At 38.3% G+C, this 25,570-nt stretch overlaps 1 protein-coding gene across 3 annotated transcripts; it reads right to left on the bottom strand.

The window, feature by feature from the left end:
- Positions 1 to 6,067: 6,067 nt before the first annotated feature.
- Positions 6,068 to 10,556, bottom strand: LOC310732983 (little elongation complex subunit 1-like). 3 transcript variants are annotated; one of them, XR_014535599.1, is made up of 13 exons: positions 10,324 to 10,556; positions 9,851 to 9,888; positions 9,651 to 9,733; positions 9,516 to 9,552; positions 9,384 to 9,434; positions 8,929 to 9,185; positions 8,531 to 8,699; positions 7,817 to 7,977; positions 7,393 to 7,583; positions 6,921 to 7,046; positions 6,566 to 6,666; positions 6,373 to 6,471; positions 6,068 to 6,261 (listed from the first exon to the last, which is right to left on the bottom strand). XR_014535599.1 is itself a non-coding variant. In XM_083553784.1 (10 exons), exons 1-10 carry the CDS (start codon positions 10,398 to 10,400, stop codon positions 7,037 to 7,039), a joined length of 1,074 nt encoding a protein of 357 aa, XP_083409910.1. In that variant the 5' UTR covers positions 10,401 to 10,556; the 3' UTR covers positions 6,832 to 7,036. The 3 variants fall into 3 exon arrangements, 1 of the variants encoding a protein (XP_083409910.1); XR_014535600.1 differs by lacking the exon at positions 7,393 to 7,583; XM_083553784.1 differs by lacking the exons at positions 6,068 to 6,261; positions 6,373 to 6,471; positions 6,566 to 6,666 and having other exon boundaries at positions 6,832 to 7,046.
- Positions 10,557 to 25,570: the final 15,014 nt, after the last annotated feature.

Here is a 25,570-nt window from a genome sequence, read left to right as displayed (position 1 = left end):
TTTTCCATGAATCTGCTCTATTAGAGATTAAAATATGACTTATGTAGTGAACGTTAGCTTGTTTACAATAGCTTGTAGCATAGTGCACTGACACTTACACACCAAAGCCGTTTCCCATGCAGTGTTTTATTTGGGACGACTTGGTATAATGTTAACATTAACACACAATTAGCATATTGTTTATCTGTGCATTTACTAAATGAGCACTGTGCTACATCCGAACTGACCCCACTGTATTTTTATAATCAGTTTCTATTCTGTTCTTAAATGTTTTAATTTGTAAAAAAAAAAATTGTTTAACCCTTTTTTTAATTCCTTGTTTTTATTGTTGTGATTATTTTTTTGTATGATAGTTTTACTTTATTTATGTAAAGCAGTTTGAATTACCATTGTAATTGACGCAGTCTCCATGCTAATAATAATGATAGAAACAAAGTTTTTCACTGTGGGGACACTGTGTCTTTATACTGTAAGTACAATTTGACTGTATTATTTGTGTCCCCCTTTAAAAATTGCTCATGAGAAATTTTATATTCATTGTCCCCTCCTACTGTTAAATGAAATTTACGCCCATGGCCGTACCCCTACATGCACTGTGTTTTCTTCATGTAAACAATGAGTCACGCCTCAAAAAAGGGTAAAAACCACTGCCTAATGGGTAATAAAAGACCAATAATCAGGATCTCAGGTCTACATTCCTTACTATTGAAGTAAACAGGACCAATACAGAACAGTTCATCAGACAGGAAGTCACTTATAGTTATGTAGTATCTTAAATGTATAGTATCTTAAATGTGTAATATCAAAAGGCCTAAATTCATATTATTCTGCAATGGTGACATTCCTGGAAAGGCCAAAGTTAATTACTGAACCGCCTGGACAGATGGTTCTCTTTAAGCAAAAGTGTAGGAGTAGACTTTAATGTTATCTCAAGGCTGGTGGGAGATACGCGCTATGTTCTTAAAACAAATATGGAATGTGGTCTAGGATGTATATCTTCTTGGGAGGCGACCTCTGACCCGTTCACCATATACTAGGAGGTACAGGAAAACAGGATGCGCTTCATGTTTTATGATCTGGGAATGTGAGCCCTGGTACATCTGGAACACTTCAGTTTGGACAAAGACAGGCTTCTCTTTACGTTCAACATTATTGCCCAGTAAGCTCATATGCATCTAATTAACATTAAGAGGTGGACCCAGAAAACGGGCGAGCATTTAATGTGTGTGTGAGCATGGATCTGGAGTCAGACTTTGAATCAGAGCGTGCTGACTCCAGGCTTGACCGGAAGGCCTGACAGATTCCTAACATTCCTAACAGATGCTATATTTCTGTGTTGAATAAAATCATTATTTACACAAAATACTGTGTCTAAGGAGAGTCCTTCCAGCCGACAACTGCACCTCACCAAGACGACAAATATACAACAGTTACTCAAGTACATTACAGTGGGGTCTGAGGTTCGGTTCCCAGCGTGTTGTTTCCTTACATTTTTTTTATCCAGGGCCCAAAATCTTTCCACTGATCTCTCACACATTTAGAAAGTAATCTATGCATAGCTGAACATCTCACTATAAATGATGAACAACCTCATGCATGTTTGTGAGTTTTACTTAGAATCTACTTCGACTTCACTTCTGTGTTCATTTCAACCTCATTTATGCTGTCAGTCTGATTAGAGAGCAAACAGAGTGCAAGTGATTCTTCACTGCAAGAAAGAAAAGAAGTTTGCAAATGCTGTTAGATCTGAATACTGAATGTCTGTTGACCTGTGCCTGATGTGCTTGCGGTCTCAACCTCTCCTCGTTGGGCAACCATCCAGGTCTGGATTTATTTAAAGAGTGAGTTCTGTCCCGTCTCTACCTGTGTTTTTCTTGTTCTGACTTTAAATGTTTACATGTTCTATGGAAACCAATTTACAGTAATTTTTTTATTTCCTCTTTTTCTGTCTTTTTTAAATTTCTGACAAAATTTATTTGTCAATTATCCGCTAGGTGGCAGTAATGGCACACTTACTGGTAAGCTGTAGAAGACATCTTCAAATTCAGTGTGTTTTGGGAGATTTGGAAATAACTTCTCCATTAGCACTAGTTATCTCAGGGGGATCCAAAATCTGGTCCCAGGGCCAAATGCAGCCTGTAAACAGATGTTAATTGGTCCTTAATTTTCCTATAAGAATGTATGATGCATGGAAGAGATGAGCAGCAGCATAATTCAGAGCAAGAAAATAAAACAGAGTCAAAGAGGATAAAATACATACACGTGTTTATTTCTTTGGATTTTGGTGAGTACACAGTTTGTAATGTGTAAAAATGATTGTATATGGAATTAGATGTGTACTGATGTCATTGTGTGAGAGAAAATGCAAACTCAGATCTTGAACAATGGGATTCTGGTGAGTTTTGTGGTATTAAAAGGTAAAGATGTGTGTTGGTCGATCAGTAACGTGTATATGAGTCTGAACTGTTCATATTGTGTGATAATGACGATGAGGAACTGTTTCATTAGCGTCATGTGACTGAGTGTCGTATGATAGTGGAAATAGTGGAAACCAGTGAACCGACTCTTCTGGACTTTAATATTTAATTAATAAACTCTTTTGAACTGAGTTACTTGAACTGATTCAAAGGAGTCAAAATTACTGAAACAAATCTTTTTTTTAACTTAATTGATCAAACTGAATGGAGTTATTAAAATAAATAAATAGAATTTTACTTTTAAACCTTTATTTTTATTTCATTTACTTTTTCCTAGTTTTTCCAACATTTTATCATGTGGATTTTATTTCTTAGTTAAATTTAAATGAAGTCCAACATTTTAATAATAGAAACAAAACACACACAATATTTAAGGTCAGTGTTCATGACTCCACCATAAGAAAAAGACTGTGCAAAAATGGTCTACATGGCAAAATTCTAAGACGAAAAAAGCTGCTGAGCAAAAAGAACATAAAGACTCCTCTCCGTTTTGCCAGAAAACATCTTGATGATCCCAAAGACTTTTGTGAAAATACTCTGTGGACTGATGAGACAAAAGATCACCGCATTTGAGAAAAAGAACATCATACTAACAGTGAAATATGGTGGTGGTAGTGTGATGGTCTGGGGCTGTTTTGCTGCTTCAGGACCTGGAAGACTTGCTGTGATAAATGAAACCATGAATTCTGCTGTTTACCAAAAAATCCTGAAGGAAAATGTCCAAACATCTGTTCGTGACCTCGAGCTGAAGTGAACTTGGGTTCTGCAGCAGGACAATGATCCAAAACACACCAGCAAGTCCACCTCTGAATAGCTAAAGAAAAACAAAATGAAGACTTTGAAATGGCCTAGTCAAAGTCCTGACCTGAATCCTAATGAGATGCTGTGGCATGACCTTAAAAAGAAGGTTTGTGCTCGAAAACCCTCTAATGTGTCTGAACTACAACAATTCTGCATAGATGAGTCACCAAAATTCCTCCTCAGCGCTGTAACAGACTCATCGCAAGTTATCACAAACGCCTGGTTGCAGTTGTTGCTGCTAAGGGTGGTCCAACCAGTTATTAGGTTTGGGGGGCAAACACTTTTTCACACAGGGCCATGTAGTTTTGGATTTTGTTTTTCCTTAAAAATAAAAACCTTCATTTAAAAACTGCATGTTGTGTTCACTTGTGTTATCGTTTACTAAGTATATATGTGTGTGTGTGTATAAACTGGAAAAAAGAGATTGTGAAATTAGACTTGCTAAACAGGGTGAGCTAACTTCATTATAATCCATGTCTAGTTTAAGTTTTATCAGATGAAGGGTAACTTAGTGTGCAGCACTGCATTATTGTGTGGGTCAGGGGTCATTTGATCTGGTGTAGAACACCTGGGGGATTTGGGCGACATTTACATTTAACAATGTAAATTCCTGTGTTCACGTTTTCAGGGCCCAGTCTAAAAGGAGTAAGAGAAAATAAACCCTGTCAATTATATCCATTTTATTATTATTATTACATTTGACTCTTCTGTTCCTCTTAATTTTGAAATGATGTCTACACCCCTGAATGTGTCAGTAATAACATTACAACTAATATTTCTACACATAACTACTTCTTCTTCTTCTTTTTCTTTTGGCTGCTCCCATTAGGGGATCATTCGTCTTCATACTACTCTGTCCTCTACAATCCACAAACTCACAATGCAACTGCTTCTCACCTTCTCTATACTTCTCCATCAACATTCTCAAAGCAAATAAGGCATTTGTGGTGCTCTTCCTGTGCAAGAAACCATTCTGCTGCTCACAGATGGTCACCTCTTCTCTCAGCCTGGCTTCCACTACTCTTTCCCATAAATTCATGTTGTGACTGATCAACTTAATTCCCCTGTAGTTACTGCAGGTCTGCACATCTCCCTTATTCTTAAAGATCAGTACCAGCACACTCCTTCTCCATTCCTCAGGCATCTTCTCACCTTTCAAAATCCTGTTTAACAATCTTGTTAAAAACTCCACTGAAATCTCTCCTAAACATCTCCATGTCATCTGGTACAACCGACTTTCCACTCTTCATCCTCTTAATCACTGCTCTCACTTCCTCCTTACTAATCCTATCCACCTTCTGCTTCACCATCTCCACACCATCCAACCTTCTCTCTCTCTCATTTTCATCATTCATCAGCTGCTCAAATTACTCTCTCCATCTTCTCACCACACTCTCCTCACTAGTCAACACATTTCCATCTCCATCCTTTATTGCTCTAACTTGCAGCACATCCTTCCCAGCTCGGTCTCTCTGCCTGGCCAATTGCTACAAATCCTTTTCTAATTCTTTTGTGTCCAACTTCTCCTACAGCTCCTCATATGGCTTTTCCTTGGCTTTCACCACATCCCTCTTTACCTGCTGCTGCATCTCCTTGTACTCCTCTCTACTTTTCTCATCAGTTTGTCGAACCCAATTCTGTTTCTCCAACCTCTTTCTCCTTCTGCTCTCCTGCACTTCCTCATTCCACCACCACGTCTTTATCTTCCCTTCTATTTCCAGATGTCACACCAAATACCTTTCTAACTGTCTCTCTTATCACTTCTGCAGTAGTTTCACAATTATCCAGCACCTCTTCCCCACCACCGAGCCCCTGTCTGACCTCTTCCCTGAATCTCATACTACAGTCTTCCTCTGAATAATATACTATAATAACGCTGAGTAATGATTATAAGCTTGGATTTAAACTAATATAAGCGATGTTATATGTTCTCTGAAGCATATTGCTAAATGATATTATATAATACTAGATTCTACTACTGATAGCTGAAGCTGACCTGAGCTGAACTACATGGGTGAACTTTATGCACCCTCTTATTCATTATTATTATATTTATTATCATTATATTATAAACCGAACTAGCTACATTTCTCAACTGCAAAGATTTTGTGCAAAAATTCTCCTCCTGTGTCAGCTGTTGTGTAAAAAAAACAAAAAAAAAGCAGAAGTCTTATGTTCTATAAAAGCTGTGTATGAGAAATGGAAAATGGAAAATAATGGAAAATTAAAGACATTTGGGAAAGCTTTTAAAAAGTATTTATAATAATGTACAGATAAAACAAATTTTGTAATTAATAAAAAAAAATTCATTACTACATCAAAAATGTAGCAAATAAGACATTAAACAAAAAAGAATAATACATATAAAAATATTATGCATCTACATTTTCTGGTATAGAGCATTAAAGCCCAGACAGTGTCGCAATGAAATACTAAAGAAATACAAAAACTACAAAAATAAATGTATAATTAACCCATAAAGAGTAAGAATGACCAGAAAAATGATCTACAAATATTAAATGTCAAATATAAATAAAAAATAGACGTCATAAGACTTTACCACTCAGCGTATACATTTTTTTTTTTTTAATCACTCTGGACTGAAGACTGAAGAAACAGCGCCATCTAGTGCCGTAAAATGTAAAGTAATAAAATCCATAACTGCTTCCTGTCAGGACTTTTTACACATAGATGTAAACTATAATAAACTGAATGCTGTATGGCTCTATAAATAAATATAGATTAATAGACATTTATTCATGTACAAAGTTCATGTAAGAGATAAATCACCGCTGTGATCTTTTTGACTCGGTCTGACGACAAAGGAAGGCGATTTGCGTAATGCATTTATTGACGGCTGAGGGAACGCGCTGTGTGCTGTTTTTCTTCCATGATTCCAAAGTCTTCAGAGCTGCTTCAGGGTTGCTGGGTGCCAGATCATGAATGGCATAGATGACTGAGAGCTGCACTTCCCATGGCATACCTGCACACAACATCCAATACAAAATTAGGGTCTGCTGAAGCACAAAACTAAACATCAGAGAATAAAGATAAAGATCGATAAAAACATCTTTATTTGATGCTTTAGAAATACCTTTTGAGAAGCTTTGCATTCCAAACTGATTGATGCTTCTTGCCAGGTTTTCGAGTGACGTTAGCATGTTCTCCTTAAGTCCTAGTTGACCAAGTCGCCCTGTTTGAGAAGGACAAAGACCACGAGTGAAAAGCTGAAAAATCCAGAAATAATGTGAAATGATGCTCTGAAACAGGATTTACAGTAAATTTACCAAGTAGCCTGAAAACTGCTGCTACACAGACGTCTCGGAACCGTGTTTGCTCTGTTCTTGCTTGCCTCAGCCAAGTGTTCAGGATCAGCCAAAGGTCCCTCCTAGTAAATAAAAAAGAGGAGAAATGGATATGTTGAGGGTCTTTGTGGTGGTAATGGAGCAGCCATTGTGGTTTTACGATCAATTATGAGTTTATACAAGAATGGGAACTTGCAAAAGTCCACTAGAACTTTGACCCTTAATAGAAAAAGTCAGGAATGAGAACTAGGTCCTAAAGGTAATGATGCTTTATAATGTACTTTACACCACTAAGAAAGCCGGGGGCAGAGCACTGGGTCAGCTATGACTACAGCACCCCTGGAGCACAGAGAGTTAAGGGTCTTGCTCAAGGGCCTAAAAAGTGGAACTTGGTGATCCTGGGGCTTGAACCCCCGACCTTCCGATCAGTAATCCAGAGCCTTCACCACTGAGCTACCACTTCCTGAAAAAAGACCCTCTCATGGTGAAATACTTACAGCTAAAGTTACAGAATTCTCTCTGACTGTCTGAACACAGATCCTGGAAACTTCATTTATAAATGCACAATAAACATTTCCTCACAGAAACATCACCATATCAACAATTACCCAATTTGTCCCTGTGAGATCTTATTGTATTAAAGATTAGATATAAAAATGGTGCCTAAATATCAACTTTGCGACCGAAATCCTCTCAGCGCTGATGTTATAGAAAAAAAAAAATCTGTTATTTCTGATCATTTGGAATCGAAAGTTCAAGTATTAAAAAGCTGAGAATGAAATATGTTAAAGATGTGTTGCATTCAGTACCGTATAATATTGGTAATGGTCCAAGTCCAGCCCAGTTGTGCACACAGAAGATCCAGGCTGAAGATGTAGTTCCAGGTAGCAGGGCAGAGATCGAAACCATACCAGCTGTTCTCCAGGAACCTCAGACTGCTGTCTTCCAGAAAAGACTTCAGGGTGCTGGTGATAGCATTGTGGATGTTTCCTGGAGGCTCCTGAAAGAAAATACAATACAGAAAATATAATCTTTTCTTAAACACCCTGTGCAATAAAGCAATAGTTACAATAATGTAGTGACAACATGAATTTATAAGGAATTTGTCCCTCTAGATTACACTGATACTTGGAAATCAAAGGTAGATTAAGAAGTCAGTGAAATACATGATAAAGTCCAGTTGAAAAAAAAAAACATTGACACTGAGAGGAACACTGAGGATCAGCTTCTTACCTCATCCCAGGGCAGATACTTGTTGAGGAAGTGAAATATCGTTCCCTTCGCTTTCCGGTTGCTCACTATGTGAATCGCTCGGCATAAAGAGCTGTCATGGGATAAAATACTTGGCCATGCTGTCACCATGCCCATAATCACTTGGGGGGCTTCAAGAAAGTCTGCAAAGCAGCAAGACAACGGGACGTAAATACACTGTATAAAAAGAAAGATGTTGCATAGAAAACGTCAACACGCCTGTATGAAATTGCAGGTTTTTGGAAATACAAGATGGAGACAAAATATTTATTTAGTCACCCAAAACCCTGTGGAAAAACACCATAATGTCTGTAAAGCATGGTGGGGGTGACATAATGCTTTGAGGCTGCTGGTCAAAACGCTGAAAAAAGATGAGGAATTTAACAAAGACATGGCTTCAGGAAAGGATAGTCAAAGTTCTGGAATGTTCTAGACAGAGCCCAGAACCCATTTTGAAGAAAAAACCTATGAAATGTTTTTATTTTTTTTATTTATTGTTTACTGTTAGATCAAATTAAGGATGTAATAAATCTGACATTTACGTTTACATCTTTATATTTTTAAAACCTGCAATATCATAAGGGTGTGTAGACTTTTTATATCCACTGTACATCACCAATTACAAGACACAAATGTCTTCTCTGTATCAGTGTCCATTTTTAGTAGATAAGTAATGAAATATCAGTATAATCTCACCTTCTTTAAGGAGCCTGTAGGCGAGACCATGTGCTTTGTGAGAGTCTCCTCTCTCTTGACACATGCCTACATAAACCCTACAGAGAGACTGCAGGAGATCATGTCCCATAAACCCTCTCTCTGCCTTGATCTTCTCCAAAATCACAGACAGAAACGTCTCTGCTAAGCACTAAATGAGACGGAAGAAAACGATCATTCGATATGTACAACTAGACCGGGTTTAGGAAAACTACTAGATATTGTATAAACCAAAATCTAGATTCAAAATTCGATCAATCATATCTACTGTTCAGTTTAAGAACATCAGGACCAGTGAATTATGGATCGACTTTGAAATATGAGAAACTCAAATCCACAGCTAAAGTAAAACGTGTTTAAATCGCATGCACTGAACTGACCTCGTTTGCACAAAACCCAGAAATGACTTGTTTCTCTTCATTTCTCAGAACTGAAAGGTCACTTGTTCCTGTAAGTGCATGAATCCTGTCTGTATCAGAACAGGACTTTTGTAGTGTTTCTAATGCACTGTAGAGGAGAGATTGTGTTGTGTGTGTTGTGTTTGTAGGATCAGGTGAAGCAGCATCAAGTCGAGGCTTTTGAGCTTTCCTGGGTGGTGACATGTCTGATCCAGTTCTCTTTGCTGTGGGCTTTGGGTCTGTATGAATATAAAATAAAACAGACAATAAAATAAACAATTAAACAAAGCCGCGTGTTTGATTTCTGCATAATTAATATAACTTTCAATCTGATCAGCTGATCATTTAAGGGGAAATGTACAAATAGGTTTAGCACATGTTTATATAAATCTGTATCTCCTCTAGAAAATAGTTTATAACATGTCACATCTAAATACCTTTGTCAGCTTCCTGCTCATTCTCAGTCTGCGTGGAGGAGCACTTTTTCTCTGTAATGACAATTTATTACAGTCAAAGCAAATACCTTCTACATCAACATCTACAGAAACTCAGAGAGATTTCAGTGTTACCTTTGTTCAACTCATTTCCCTGTTTGAAGAGTTTCTCCTGTTGAGGATCAAAAACAAAAATAACATTTAGTTTTATTTAGTCACAATTCTCACTTCAGTTCAATGACGTCTGCGTCTGTAATCAAAAGAAAGTACCTCAATTAAGCAGATGCTTTTCTCGAAGTTACTGATTGTGTACTTCAGGACTCGGATTTCCAGATTTTGTCTGGTGTTCACTTCTGTAAAATAATTTACAAAATGAAATGAAAAGGTGCTCAGATCACATTATCACATTATATGCTCATTAAATAGAACTGAATCATGCAGTAATAATCAACTTGTACTTTCTTACACACCTTTAAGTGCCAGAAGCTGTTTTTCAACACTGGCATTTCTGTAGGAAAGAAGAAAAGAATTCAAATAGAATATATTATTATATTATTATATTAAAGCTGCAATTATTTTTCCCATTGAAAATGACACAAAATAATTGTTATAGTTAGTGTTACACTGTAACTAACATTATTATTATTATTATTATTATTATTATTATTATTATTATTATTATTATTATTATGAACACATTAGATATTAGTTTCAATATAAGCATTTGGATTAAAAAAGGAAAAAATTGAAGTAAACAAACAATTCCCTAGGTTATATGTGTAGCATACAATTACAGAATACCTTATCTAGAGCGACAATTATCTCATTTAAACAATTGAGAAGTTGAGGGCCTCGCTCAAGGGCCCATCGATGCCAATCAGAATAGAGAATTCAACTGAGTTTTGGGATAAAATATAAACAGAAAAAAAAAAAAAAAAAGTACTTGTGAGTTCTGGTATTCTGCATCTTCAGAGTCTTCAAAGGCTGAAGCTCCGACTGGCTTATGCGTGTCTTTTCCATTTTTGTAGGTCTTTTCTAGTTTTTACTTCTAGAGTTTGATGAATCTGGAGAAACGGAAAACAGTTTCAATCACAAATCCTCCAGTATTTAAATTTTTTATAACGATAATCTATACGATCATTCTCAGTGTTTCTAAAGTGTATTTTCTCCTTTTTTTTTGTGTGCAAATTATCCACAAGGTGACTATTAGAAATATGATGTGTAGGTTTTCCTGGGAAGGGGCGTGGTGTTGTGTAGGGGGCGTGGCATGGGGGCGTGGCGCACGCGCTCAGCTCCTGAATGACGTTTTGCCGATTCGGTTTTTATGAATGACGATGGGACGTGTTTACTCAACTGCTTACAGCCTTTAAAGGTATTTGTGAGAATAATGTAGTAATGGTGTTACATATTTCGACGATGTTGGAAGTTTATTGAAGCTAAATATGTTTCATTCTAGCTAGAGCGTGCTTCCCGGAAGTTGTGGGTGCACACGTGACTAACGCGTGACTAGAGCGGATCATTCATAAAATCGGTGAAAATAAAAGATCAGGTTCGTGAACATGAACTTGTAAACTTACCGCTAGTGTGTTTCTTTTGAAATGAATCGCGGTTGGTGCGCGGTGTTCCGGCTTTTAAGCACGCAGCGCACTGTGACGTCACATGTGTTATTGCGTCACGTGTGCGTTGCATTACAACGCCACTGTGTTGTACAATAGATATAGAGTATGTGGTTTGTCTACAGTTAAATACTTTACCTTGTGGGAATCTAACTACACTATTACACAATGACTAATGGAAATTGATCTCATTTTACATTTTCAATTCTCAATTCTATCATTATTTTCTTTGAGAATGCTGATGGAGGAACATAGAGAAGGTCAAGAGAGGAGTCGTGGTATTGTATCAGGAAGTCTGGTGTGTCTGAGAAGTATGTGAGGGTGATGCAGGACATGTGTGACAGCAGTGAAGTGCATCAATGATCGGCTCTGAGCCCTTTTCCGTTTTGGACAGGTTGACGGACGAGGTCAACTCTTTTTTATTGATGCATTCAAACAGAAAGACACTCAGGCGAGAAAGACAATGGAACAGTGGTTAATTTAGTCCAAAACAAGAAATTGGTCTCTCTCTTTCTAAGTTATACACACAATCACAATCATGAATGTGAGCATCAAGAACAGGAGAAAGAAAGAAAGAAAGAAAGAAAGAAAGAAAGAAAGAAAGAAAGGAAAAAAGAAAGAAAGAAAAAAAGGAAATAACAACAGAAACAACAACACAAAACAAAACAAACAAACAAAAAAAAACACCCCAAAAGATTTGCACCTAAGTACATTAACACTCTTAAAGATATATGTTTTCCTTTCTCCTTTCTACATCTACCAAGAAGTCAGGGACAAGGGGAAGAGCTCAAAAAGGCTAAACAAAGAGAACAGGATTTTATTTTCCTCTTTCTCTTAAATATGATAAGAATGGTTGCCAGGTGGTGTAAAACTTTTCCGTAATACCAAGTAATGTAAATCTGATCTTTTCTATTTGAATAAACTGAGACAGGTCATGTATCTAATGAGAAGAACTGGGTGAGTGAGGATTCTTCCAATTCAGTAATATAAGTCTCTTTGCTACTATTAAACAAAAGGCGAGCATGTTTGATTGTAAGGATGACAAGGAGGGATTTGTGGGGTTGAGTCCAAATAATGCTATTAGGGGACATGGTTTAATATCTAAAATGAAGTATTCAGAGATTGATTTAAAAATTGATGTCCAGAAAGAGGTCAAGGCTGGGCAAAGACAAAAAGTATGATAAAGAGTAGCCAGAGCCGCCGACACGATCACAAGTTGGATCCAAACCAGGGTTAATTTTAGATAGTTTGGTCTTTGTCCAATACACTCTATGCAACGATTTAAACTGGATGCGTTCCATACCAAATCACGAATTTGGTGATATCGGAAAAAAATAGTTTTAGGGAGGTTGAATTTTTCTGACAGGTAGGAAAAAGTGACAAATGTATTCTTCTGAAAAAGATCATTAATGTTCACAATGCCCCTTCTAAACCACAGTGCAAAGGATCCGTAATAAAGCATGCAGAGGCACGTGAGGATGGACGAGTTCAGACAGGAGTCTCTCCGTGGACTATGATGTTTGCCGACGGTATTGTGATTCGTGGTGAGAGTAGGGAGCAGGTTGAGAAAAGTCTGGAGACGTGGAGGTGCATCCTTGAGAGAAGGAGAATGAAAGTCAGTAGACGTGTGTGGATGAGAGGGAGAGCAGTGGAGTGGTGAAGGTGTACGAGTTTAAATACCACAGTTTTGAAACCATCTCAGAAATCGTTGAGGAGGTCATGACACGATCAATTGTCCTTTTAAAGATTGCGAGCTGACAACCAGTGTCCTTTCATCTTTCAGTATCCATGAATCTGAAGGTTTGAACCTTTTTCTGTCTTTCAGGCTTCTGATGTGCTGCTCAAAGAAAATCTAGAGCTCTCAGAAGGTCTACCTTTGTTTATGAGGGAAAAGTCTGGAAACTTCCTGAAGTCTTGCCTGGTAAGTGTGTTATCAGTGTGTTATAGTCATATTTTCTCATACCTGAGGTACAGATCCTGTAAAGAGAAAACTGTTCCAGCACAAATGAAGTGATGCACTATATCGCCAAAAGTATTGGGACACCCCCTGAACAGGTTTGATTACTTTTATATTTATTATAGTAACAAAAACACAAAAATGTTGAATAATTTAATATTTCATTATTTTGTACATTTTTTTTTTATTTTTAATCATTGGACATGAAGAGGTTCAACATTGGGTTCCTCTCATATTTCTCTGATGCTCTGCACATTTCTTCTCTTTCTCACACTGATTTAGAGAATCCTGGAGCTCCATGCTGGTTTTGTTCCAAAGTGACCTCCAGCTGAGCAACTGCAATTTCCTGATTTCGTATTTTTTTGTATGTTTGTCACACGTTAATGTTTCAGATCATCAACCTCATTTAAATATTAGTAACAATAACACAAGTAAACATGCAGTTTTTAAATGGTCTCTTTCTCATGGTGGAGTCATGAACACTGACCTTAACTGAGGCAAGTGAGGCTGCAGTGCTTTGGATGTTGTTGTGGGGTCTTTTGTGACCTCTTGGATGAGTCGTCCTTGTGCTCTTGGGGTAATTTTGGTCAGCCGGTCACTCCTGGGAAGGTTCTCCACTGTTCTATGTTTTTGCTATGTGTGAATAATTTCTTTTGAGGATCTTTTGGTCGACTTCACTTTGTCAGGCAGGTCCTATTTAAGAGATTTCTTGATTGTGAACAGGTGTGGCAGTAATCAGGCCTGTGTGTGGTGAGAGAAATTGAACTCAGGTATGATAAACCACAGTTTTAACAGGGGGGCAAACACTTTTTCACACAGGGCCATGTAGATTTGGATTTTGTTTCCCCTCAATAATAAAAACCTTCATTTAAAATCTGCATGTCGTGTTCACTTGTGTATCTTTTACTAATATTTAAATTAGTTTGACAGTCTGAAACATTAAAGTGTGACAAATATGCAAATAAATATACACAGTGGTGTGAAAAAGTGTTTGCCCCCTTCCTGATTTCATTCTACTACAAAAGTATGTACTTGATATACAATGCTATTTTTTTATTTCTTTGTCTTTTAACAGTCATTTAGTTGAATCTTCTGAGGAGAAGTGGGTTCCACACACCAGCCATCAACCAGCAAAGAGGTTCAAGCAGTCTCCAAACTCAGCACCTGTTTCAGCTCTACCAGTAAGAGTGAGAGACAGAAAATCCCAGTCTTCACTGGTTGTATCCCCCAACACACCTGAAGAGAGGTGGAATCAGGATTTTACACCCCAGCCAGTCTGTAGACCATCTGTCATGCCACTTGTTGATAAGAAGATGTTGGAAATGGGCTCCAAACTGTTTGTTGATGACTTCTACACAAGTCCAGCACTGTTTAGAGATCTCCTAAAAAATAACATCTGAGCATGAGAGAAAATTCAGTCCACAAACCCCCAAACCATCACCAACAAGCTTCTGAAAAAAGCTCCTCGAGGCCTCATCACTGGCTGAGAGAAGAGGATGTGCTGTTTGTAGAATGGAAGGATAAAAGGAAGGTCCAGATGTGCTCCATCATTTACAGAGGCACTGAAGGAAGCATTGTGCTACTTTTATTTTCATTACTTTCTTCTTCTACTGTTTTTCTGATGTTCAAATACCAGTCTTATGCTTATTGTGTGAATGTTATTATTCCCAGTACATTTGGTTATCAGGCTGCTTTTCCTCAAACAGACGGAGGGAGAAAAGGACTACACACAGTCTCAGTATAATGTTTATAGGAATCTCGTTTTTATTGTATTTTCTTCAAAGTTGAAATATAAACTCATTACACATGTGACTTTTAACCCGTCAATATTCTGGATTGCTTCAGGACCGAATTCATGTATTTATATATTTAAAAAATAATGTTTTATCACAAAACATAGTAAAAAAAAATTTCTAATGAACTTTAGCATCTTTGGATGATGTAAAGCCCAAAGTGTGTTGTTTCAAAAGAGATGTAAATTGTGTATGTAGCACACTGTTGTCAGGAACTTTTACCATTGAAAGTCAGGAAGGTCATTTTCAGCTGTGAGGCCCAAAAGTGGGGCTGAAACCGAACAGGGTTCAAGAAACCGGGTTTATTTTCATATAAGTAACAGTATTTAGTTCAGTAAACTTAAGTTGATTTAAAGGAGAATTCAGTGCTGTTTAGTTCAGTAAAGTCTTCATTTAATCCAAAACTATTCGATTCATTTAGTTCAATTATCCTCAAATTAATATTTTTACATTCAATAAAAACAAATCATCCAGTTTTCATTGATGTTTATTTAGTGAATAATGCATTTAATAAACAATTGGTTTCACTCAGAATAACATTTTATTTTTTATAAGTAAAAATGTTTTACAATAAATACAATAAAGAGCATTTTGCCTAAAATACTCACATACAGGTTTTATATTAATCTCAACTTAAACTCCATTAAAAAAAAAATTTCCAACCTCTGCCTCCTTTCAGTTGAGTGGAAAAAGTAGCTAAAAATGCACCAGTCGTTTAAAACAAAACCAATATTGAAACATTTCTTCCAGCTCATAAATCCTATAAAACATGCAGCATTAAACATGAACTTCCAGCAGATGAACATCTCATAATACTGTCTGGAAGTGAGAAATGTACAGGTTGTTTTTACTCCATACACATGAACTTACTTTGATCAGAAACACAATCATACTCCAAATCAATTAATCAATAAAGTCAATAAAAGAATCCCAAACTGCTGTGTGTCTTGTCCTCGCTATTAATGACGTCATTAGAGCTCCACTACTTCTAATTACCTGCTGTGACAGTGAGCTCTAATACACATCACACTGCCACCTACTGGTCATTTATGATTCTGCAACATTCATAAGAGTCACTCCGGTCAACTTCCGGTTTTCAACTCGGATTCACTCGCTTTATACACAGTTTACAGCCGTTTTTATCTTATTTATGACTGTAATATCGCTCTTCTCTCAGGAACAACAGAAAAGCTGTGAAGACATGATATTTTATCCGCTCCTTACCTCTGTAATGTGCGCATGCGCATAGTGTCAGGTTAAGAGAGACCGGGTTACGACCTTACTGTGACGTCACAGGGAGATGCCCCGCCCTCCGTCTGTGACGTCACAGTAAGGCAACGTCTATAATTGGGAACGCGTCTTTGTTTCTCTCATTTCCAAGGTTTTTGCGTGTGAGTAAAGAGGCATAAACATGGAGCTCTTCAGAAGGTTGAGAAAGTTTTTTCAAAGCAGAAGAACAAAGAAATCTAAGCAGATTGCTGAAATGAAGGAGAAGCTGGAACTCATGGAGAAAGTAGTAGAAGACTTGGATGCATTTTCTCTTCTAATGATAGAGAAGATAACAGAAGAGAAAGAAGAGAAAGCCGTTTTGCTACAGACGGTGCAAAAGTTGGAGGCTACTTTGGCTTCTGAGCGAAAGCAGCAGGAACAGGACATAACTGAGAGAAGCCAGAGCTGGACGAGAGAACAACAACAACTGGAGGAACGTGTTGCTCAGCTTGAGTTTATTTTGGAACAGACCACCATGGAGCTCCAGTCTTCCCTGGAAATCAATAAGGAACTGGAGAAAACTGTAGACTGTGAGAAAGAGACCTGGAACAGAGAACAAGAGAAAGTGGAGGAACATGTTGCTCAGCTCGAGGTCACTTTAGAACAGACCACCATGGAGCTCCAGTCTTCCCTGAAAATCCATGAGGAACTGGAGCAAACTGTAGAATGTGAGAGAGAGAGCTGGAGGAGAGAACAAAAACAACTGGAGGAACATGTTGCTCAGCTTGAGGTCACGTTGGAACAGACCACCATGAAGCTCCAGTCTTCCCTGAAAATCCATAAGGAACTGGAGAAAACTGTAGAATGTGAGAGAGAGACCTGGATGATAGAGCAAGAACAACTGAAGGAACATGTTGCTCAGCTTGAGGTCACGTTGGAAGAGACCACCACGAAGCTCCAGTCTTCCCTGAAAATCCATGAGGAACTGGAGCAAACTGTAGAATGTGAGAGAGAGAGCTGGAGGAGAGAACAAAAACAACTGGAGGAACATGTTGCTCAGCTTGAGGTCACGTTGGAACAGACCACCATGAAGCTCCAGTCTTCCCTGAAAATCCATAAGGAACTGGAGAAAACTGTAGAATGTGAGAGAGAGACCTGGATGATAGAGCAAGAACAACTGAAGGAACATGTTGCTCAGCTTGAGGTCACTTTGGAACAGACCACCATGGAGCTCCAGGATACTCAGAATCACTGTGAAAAAGTGAAAAATAGTGCAGAGCAGGAGAGAGATCATTTAATCAGAGACAAAGAGCGACTGGAGGAACGTGTTTCTCAGTTTGAGCCCACGTTGGATTTTGAGGAAAAACAAGAGGACGAAAGAGAGAAAACAAAACTTGACATAGAGGAGAGGAACAACTTACAGCTTCAGACCAACAGGGGGCTCCAGGATACCCAGAATCTCTGTGAGGAAGAAAAGAAGACTTCAGAGAATAAAACAGAACATTATATGAAGGTCCGAGAGCGATGGGAGGAAATTGTTGCTCAGCTGAGACAAAAAAACCTTCAAAAGAAAAGGAGAAATAGAAAAAGAAGAAGCCGACAAGAGAAACAGAGCGTCTGAACATGCCTTTTTCCTCTTTCTGTTTCTCTTATTGCTATTTATAATAGTTTTACACTTATAGTCAATAGTATAAAGCTGAGTGTAAAGCTATTGTATCTTGTAGATCGTCTCGTCTTTCGATAATTTTTTATTTCTGTTTTGTCAAATCTTTTTTTAATCTTTTTTTTAATTTTGATTTTAATCTTTTTCTACAATGAGACACAATAAACACTATTAACAACCATGATTTTTGTCTTTCTTACAAACGCCGTATGACCTCCTCATGGATTCTTCCACTAAGTTTATATTCCTCTTGTGTGGCAGGGGGCTGTGGCTCGGGGTCATAATGCTGAGGGGGAGGGAGGTCAGGAGGGAGAGGGAAACTGGTCCTCAGTGCCACATTGTGCAAAACACCACACACCCTGATAATCTTACACACATTTTCCGGGTGGTATAGAAATCTGCCAGCTGAGACATCCAGAGCTCCACATCTGCATTTAAGGAGGTGAGGAGCATCTGAGGGGTGAAGCCTCTGTCACCTGTCATATTATAAACTACATCGGGACAATGTTTACAATTTCTACATGTTGTTAAATTCACCAGGAAGCCAGTCATCACGTCCTGCAGCTGCCTGTAGTCTGTTCCCTACACTGCTATGTGTCAGGATAAAGGAATCATGTGCTGAAGCAGGTCAGTGTGCCACAGTGAAGGGAAACCTGATGTATCGACTACCCACCTTAATAATAACATCCAAAATGACAGGCATTATGACACTCAGGGGCAGATACCAGACCTATAGCATGAGATTTAATAGAATTATATTATATCTAAAGAAGATCTTTGTAAAAAAGTTGATTATATATAATATTTATATAAAGTATTTCCCTGTCTTCCATTTCTTACTAGAAACAACCTGTTGTCATTAACCCCAGAGTGGTGAGGACCTGTATTTGGATGGGGATGGCATGGTTCTGGTGTGTTTCCCTCTGTAGTACTGGACCCAATTCAGCACATTGATCCAGGAGCACAGCTGTAGGAATCTAAATCAGCTTATTAACCAGTCATCATCCAGGCCAAGAAATCATCATGGTCCCTGGAGACTCTTTTTCTCCTTAATTTTTTATTGGCACCGCAGCATTTATGTTTTATTTCAGCTCATTATAGAAAGATAAAATAAACTGATATTTGGTCCTGTGCCATGAACATAAAAGCAATAATAGCTACAGAAAAGCTCCTGCTTCCCTCTGTAGCGGGTATTTAAATCCTATTTAAAATGCTTTCAGTGATTCTACATTCTGTTTCTATGAAGTGTTTCAACAGTTTGCATGTTAATTGGCTGTATGGTGCATTAAAGTGCATGTGAATTATGTGAATTTATGAACCACATCTGGCTGGAAAAGACAAGTGTCCAAATACTTTTGACCACACAGTGTGTATCAGCTGACAAGCAGCAGCTTCGGATCAGTGAGTTTCTGAGCTTTATGGATTTTATTTTCTTTAAAACACAGAGTTGATCATTTATTATAATTATTATTATTATTTTTATTATTATTATTATTATTATTATTATTATTATTATTATTATTATTATTATTGAGAAACAAATCACCCATAAAATCCCCAAACAGGCGGAAAGGTGATGAGGACCATCGGTACCTGAGTGAAGAGGGGAAAAGCGATGTTCCTCATTTTGTGTTCCCTCCTGATCATTAGCATGAAGATCACAGACTTGCAGGAAAAAGTGGACACATTTGTCTAAAATAAATAACTAAAGAATGATAATAAAGAGTGATAATATTTCCATAAATGTTGCAGTGAGCAGAAATGGACCTTTCGGCTAATGGTGTAGGAGACATCATCATTAGCCTCATGCTAGCCGGGTTTGCTAGCGCTGCTTTTGTGTTTATTTTATTAGAAACGTCTACTTTTTGACTAAAAGATGAATAAAACTATATTTAATAAGATAACATAAGTTACATTAGTACATAATTTTACTTATAGTTCACTTAAAATCTGTGTAGTGTATGACTGAGTTGTTCCTCTGTGTGCTTCAGTAACTGCTGTTAAACTGAGAGGAAAGAAAAATGGCTTCAGTTCAGCAGAAATGAACTGATAAACAGTGTTAGGAAAAGACAAAGTGTTCGAATATTTACTCAAATATAAATTGTGATAACTTGTTAAAATGTTTTTAATGGTTTAATAGAGGATTTATTCAGGTTTAAACACACAAGCTGGTGGTGAAGGTAATATTGATTATAGATTCCTTTCACAAGACGTGTCTCACTGTGTGTTTGTCTCTTCAGACACAAGAAGACGGAGACAGGATACAGCATCAGTCTCCTTCAAGCAGCTCGTCCCCTGTGAGGACTCGGTCTTTTCCAAGCAGCTCGTCCCCTGTGAGGACTCGGTCTCCGCCAAGCAGCTCGTCCCCTGTGAGGACTCGTCTCCTCCAAGCAGCTCGTCCCCTGTGAGGACTCGGTCTCCTCCAAGCAGCTCGTCTCCTACCAGTCATGAGCCTCACATAGAGATGAATACAGAGCACATAGTGTTTGAACAGCTTTATGTTATAGGTTACAGAGGGATTTCTGTCCAACACCAGGGGATCAGGAGAAGAAGGAAAAAGATGAAGAGATCAAGAGAAGATGAAGGGAAGATGTTATGGTCTCGTCTCTGAGCAACAGTTTAAAGTCTCATCTCACTCGTTTCTGTTCAGTATCTCACCTCAGTACTGGGGATATCAAAGATTCCTGTAGATGATGTGTTGTGTATACAGTAGAACATCAGCTGTAGGAGAACCAGGGAATAATTGACCAAACAAGGATTTAAATATTAAGATTTAGCAGAAAGAAGGAAGTTGTTTTTGCTGTGAACTGATCAAATGTCACACTAGGGCACTTTGTATTTGTGGAAGTGGTGTTACGAATCTCACGTGTAAACATTTGAATTGTTTTTATGCCTCGTTAGTCTTAAAACTAACATTTATAGAACTGACTAATAGAAAGTGTTTGTTTTTTTCATGGATCACCTCAAATCAGTGTTACATTCATTGTGTGTGTATAATGATGGCATGTCAGTTATAAGGGTGATGGAGGAAAAGTCAAATCCAAATGAAGTTTGTCACTTTTTTGTTTCTTGTCATTATTTGTTGTCCTCCCCATGTGCTGCTGTACACAGGTGAACAGAGACGTCCATTCCACACCAAGCTTTTTACAGAAATCACCAAATCTTGATTTTAATACTGCTGAGATGATTTTATAGGAGTTTAGTTTCTTATTTTAATACCGATATTAAAATCCCATACATATTATGGTGTAGTCGTGGACCAGTTGAGAAAACACTAAGTGCTTGTAAAAAGACTGGCGGCAGATCAAAATCAATCACATCGTTCATTAATGTTTTTTCTTTTTTAAATACAGTTTTGGACCTGATTGTATTCAATAAAACATATGTATTACAGTTAATTTACCTTGTGATTAATTTACCAGATTATTTTATTCTTATGATAATTTCTTGCTTACAAACGTCTTGATAAGTAGATGATTATAATTGAAAGATAAACAGAGACTATAAATACTACCATGTGTTTAAGTAAAACATCTGTTTGTGTCCAGAGTTCAGAGAAGGTAAGTAAAATGAATAATCTAAGGGAAATTTAATAAAGTCTTGTTAAAAGTGCAGTGTTGTCAGGAAACAGAAGGAAATGAGGCCAGGTAGCATGAATGAATGATTTCTTTTCTAATAGCTCATAACACACATCTGACACGCGCTAATCACGTGTTCTCTCATTCTCTATTTTCAATGCACTTCTACTCCCCCTAATGGTCACTTTAAGTATAACAACAACAGGTCCCCACATGCAGTACTAACTAATTACACCTCAAATTAAACCCCATCATTTTTTAATCAAAATCACATTCCAAACTGCAAACACATGTTTTCTATTAAATAATATAATTCTAAATATTTTAATACCCTACTGTGTCTAAACAGAGGAGCGCTATAGGAACTCGTGTAGGGTTTACAATCACACACCACTTCGCTTGTCTTTACACCACCCGTTTTCAGCTTCCGTGTCTGCATTTGAATCATTGAAGCCCCGCCTCTTTTGTGACGTCGGTATCTCTGATAGCGCCCTCAACTGGCTTTTATTGTCATGACAACTTTGTTGTGCTGCTGTTCAACACAAACATTTACTGATCACAGCAATGAAGCGCAAACAAACAGCTGAAATGTTTTTAATTGTTTTTAGTGATAAGCGTCAATGTTTTGAACAATCCGCTCTCCAAGACGCCAAAAAAGATTTTTCAGCCAGAAAGAGCGACTTTCAGAAGAAAGAAGGAGAAATAATGACAGATAATAAGACGGGTAACAGCTTTTATTTTGTAGATAAATTTAACGTTGCCAAGTGCAGAGATAAAAAAGGCAACATCAGAAGGCCAATGAATGCCTACATGGTTTGGGCGAGGAAACAGCGGCCCATCTTTTCCAAGGCCAATCCAAATAGCAGCTCTGCAGAGATCAGCATGCAGCTTGGGATCGAGTGGAACAAACTGAGTGAAGAACAGAAGAAACCCTACTACACTGAATCATGGAGGCTTAAACAGGAACACGAACAGTTGTTTCCTGGTAGGTGAACTTTCTTTATAGACAAATGGCAAAATAACAAAACAAACACATCAATTCTGCTATTTTTATTGTTTTTATGTTGCTTCTTACTCTTTAAATTCTTCTTTTCTATCATGTAGATTGGGTTTATAAACCGCTTCCAAAGAAGGGAAGGAGAAAAGGCAGTTTGCAGAGTAGTGACTCACAGAGGAGACCTGATCATCAACCAAACCACCATATAGTCATGAACATGCCAGAAGAAGTACCAGTCCATGACCTCGTGCCTGAAGTTAGTGATCAGTTCCCCGGCCTTAGCCACCAAGAACTGCTGTCTCCTAAAGACTTCTGCTTTGATCCTCCTCTTTTCCCTTCTGTTTCTGAGTCGACTTTCTGCCAGACCAAGTGAGTTAGTAAACTGCATTGGAACAGTTTCAGAAGAATGACATGCAAATGAAGTTTTACTCTGCATCTTAAATAATCGCCATAATCGCCACTCATTTACTTTAATATGCAGCTAAAATTGTGCACTTCTGTTTACAGCACCTGCTATGGGTCTGAGTGTACAAGCAGTGAGGTTCAGCTCGAGGACGAGAAGGAAATCACTTTGCTCAATAATGACATCTTTTCCATGTTAAATGAGGAATATGGATTTTTTAACCAGTCTGGAGCCCAGAATCATACTGAAGACCCCCACAACAGCACAGAGATCCTGGATTCTGTACCAGCCTTTGACGTCGACAGCTTCGAGGATCTGTTGAAGCAACTTGAAGAAATAGAAAATGATTCAGGAAAAGAGAAAGATGGTGAAATACGAACATTTCATGTACTTTAGTGTGCATGTTGTTTCACCATCTTTAATTTATTTTAAATTCTAATATAAAGTTTTATTTAAAAAAATAAAGATTTTGAATTTCAATCATGTCTAATGTCTCTTCATCACAGAGAGCATTCAATGATGGTATTTTTTTTCTTGAAATCCACTTTAGTAAAGTCAGTGATGTTTGATGTCCTTAAAAAAAAAAGGAATTTGACAGAAACTGAAGTTGAGGTATTTTCTTGCAGCTTTAGTGCTTTGTTTATTTTGAGCTCTGAAAGCAATATAGCTGACAGTTAATGTGGGGCAGAACCTGATTCACTTAAACATCTGTACTTTATAATTAATCACATGGATTGGCACAAGAAAGTGGATGATCTTTCAGCAGTCATTCTGACAGGGTTAACACTGGATTCACCTCACAACACCTGAACACTACTGCTGGATGGAGCAGCGGGTGCGTGCACGAGCGGCGGTTGGTGAATGGAGGGTGGAGACGGGGGGAAACGAGTGGTGAGAAGCAGATCTGTGGCTGATGGGACTAATCAGTGTGTGTTCCTGTCTGATGAACTGTTCTGTATCGGTCCTGTTTACTTCAATAGTAAGGAATGTAGACCTGAGATCCTGATTATTGGTCTTTTATTACCCATATGGCAGTGGTTTTTACCCTTTTTTGAGGCGTGACTCATTGTTTACATGAAGAAAACACAGTGCATGTAGGGGTACGGTCTCAGGAGCCCTGCAGTAAGTGTGCTGTGTGCATGTGATTGATGAATGTGCAGGTAGAAATTCAACTGAAACTGCATTCAATCTGGTTGATTATCAAGCAAGTTATTTTTTAACTACATTTAAGTTCCCTGTTATAGGATAACTTGCAATTTTGTAAATTCCAACTGTATTTCCATTCATTCCTGTTAATACCGAAATATTCCTGATAATTCATATGGGAAGTTTCCAGTCTTGAAAATTCCTGCAACCACATTCCTAGGAAATACATGAGCTGTTCCTTGGTCTTGGGCACAGGGATATTTTGCCTGCCTTTTTTTTCTTTTAAGTTTTACATTGTTCTGATATCAGATGCCCCAAGAAATTGCAGTTTAGACACAGAAGCTTTGTGTATGTGAGGATCCTCTATAATTATTTGGAGAAAGAGTCTGGTGTCATTATGCCATGGCTTGGGAAGTCGGGATGTTGTTAATAAATGTGAACTGATTTAATGTTATACAGTGTGTCTGTGTTCTACATTACAGTGGGGTCTGAGGTTCGGTTCCTACCTGTGTTTTCCTTCTGCTTCAAATTCCTACATGTTCTATGAAAACCAATTTACAGTAATTTTCTTTTTCCCTTTTTCTTTTTCTGTTCTTTATTTTTTTTTTAGTGTTTCTTTAAGCATACAACATACAATACAATACAATACAATACAATACAGGTGTGAACCTACCTGTCATGATGAGTGTATTTGTAAATTATCCGCTAGGTGGCAGTAATGGCACACTTACCGGTAAGCTGTAGAAGAACTCATGTAGAAGTGATGGTGTTACAGTGCAGTTGTTGCATGTGCAGACCTGTGATGGAGTAAAAGAGATGTTCCTCACTAAGAGTTTTCTACACTGAAGTAAGAAACATACAGAGAGAGAAGACAATTGTGTCTTGTTGTTGGTGATGTATTTTATCTAAACAGTGTATTTTCAGTCTGTGGTACGGTTAGTTTTTTTCTGCAGACTTTCCTGATGCCCCCAAACTGATGATAATGATGGTGACAGCATGGCCAAGTGTTTTGTCTCATGACAGCACTTTGACGTAGCTTCTTGTGTTTGACTTGTTTGCCGCGAGTTACGTGTTTGTATTTCTCTCTGCGTTTTCAAACAAACTTTACTATTAATCTCTCCTTTTTTCCTCTTTTAATAATCCTAAATTGTTTTTTTGGCTTTCTGTTTTGTGCCTGTAGTTAGTTAACTCGACTATCACTGGTGTTGACTATATTCATTCCCTCTCACTTTATCACATCTCTGTATCTTAACTCTATCTGCTATTATAAGCACTATGCCGGCTGTGTGTCTGCCTTTGAGCACAGGTGAGAACTCGTTCGATGCCCAGCTGTGAGAGCGGAATGCGGTGCTGGAAACATCCCGGGTGGACGCTCACTCGTCCCAGGTAAATTCCCGGGTTGAATCTAACGCTCCCAGCACCTCAACTCTGTGTGTTTCTCTGCCCAGGCCCACGGACCCTGGATGCTGCAGCAGCGGAAGACACGAGCCAAGCCCCGGTCGAGGACGTCTCCCCCACCACCACCACCGGCCTTCGAGATCTCGACCAAGAACCGCTTCGCCCCTCTCCGCGAGACGGAACGTCATACTGTGATTCTTGGAGATTCCATCGTCCGGCATGTCCGCGCTACCGGAGACAAAGGTAAGGTGCACACTCGCTGTTTTCCTGGTGCTCGTGTTCTCGATGTCGCTGCGCAGGTACCCGCGATCCTGAACGAGAACTTCGCAGCGGTTGTTCTTCATGCCGGAACGAACGACACCCGGCTGAGGCAAACGGTGATCTTAAAGAGGGATTTCAGGATCCTGGTGGAGACGGTACGCAGCACATC

This window comes from Silurus aristotelis (assembly GCF_946808225.1).
Source record: "Silurus aristotelis genome assembly, chromosome: 1".
In the NCBI taxonomy this organism is placed as follows: Eukaryota; Metazoa; Chordata; class Actinopteri; order Siluriformes; family Siluridae; genus Silurus; species Silurus aristotelis.
Note: the sequence above shows the minus strand (reverse complement) of the source record. Positions and strands in the feature narration are given on the sequence as shown.

Bases quoted from the DNA above. Each gene is read 5' to 3' on its own strand.
- LOC310732983 (XM_083553784.1), bottom strand. From the start codon at position 10,400: ATGGAAAAGACACGCATAAGCCAGTCGGAGCTTCAGCCTTTGAAGACT. The intron at 9,734-9,850 runs GTGTGTAAGAAA...ATTATTTTACAG, and splicing joins ACAGCTTCTGGCACTTAAAG to AAGTGAACACCAGACAAAAT. The intron at 9,553-9,650 runs GTACTTTCTTTT...GATCCTCAACAG, and splicing joins AAAGCATCTGCTTAATTGAG to GAGAAACTCTTCAAACAGGG.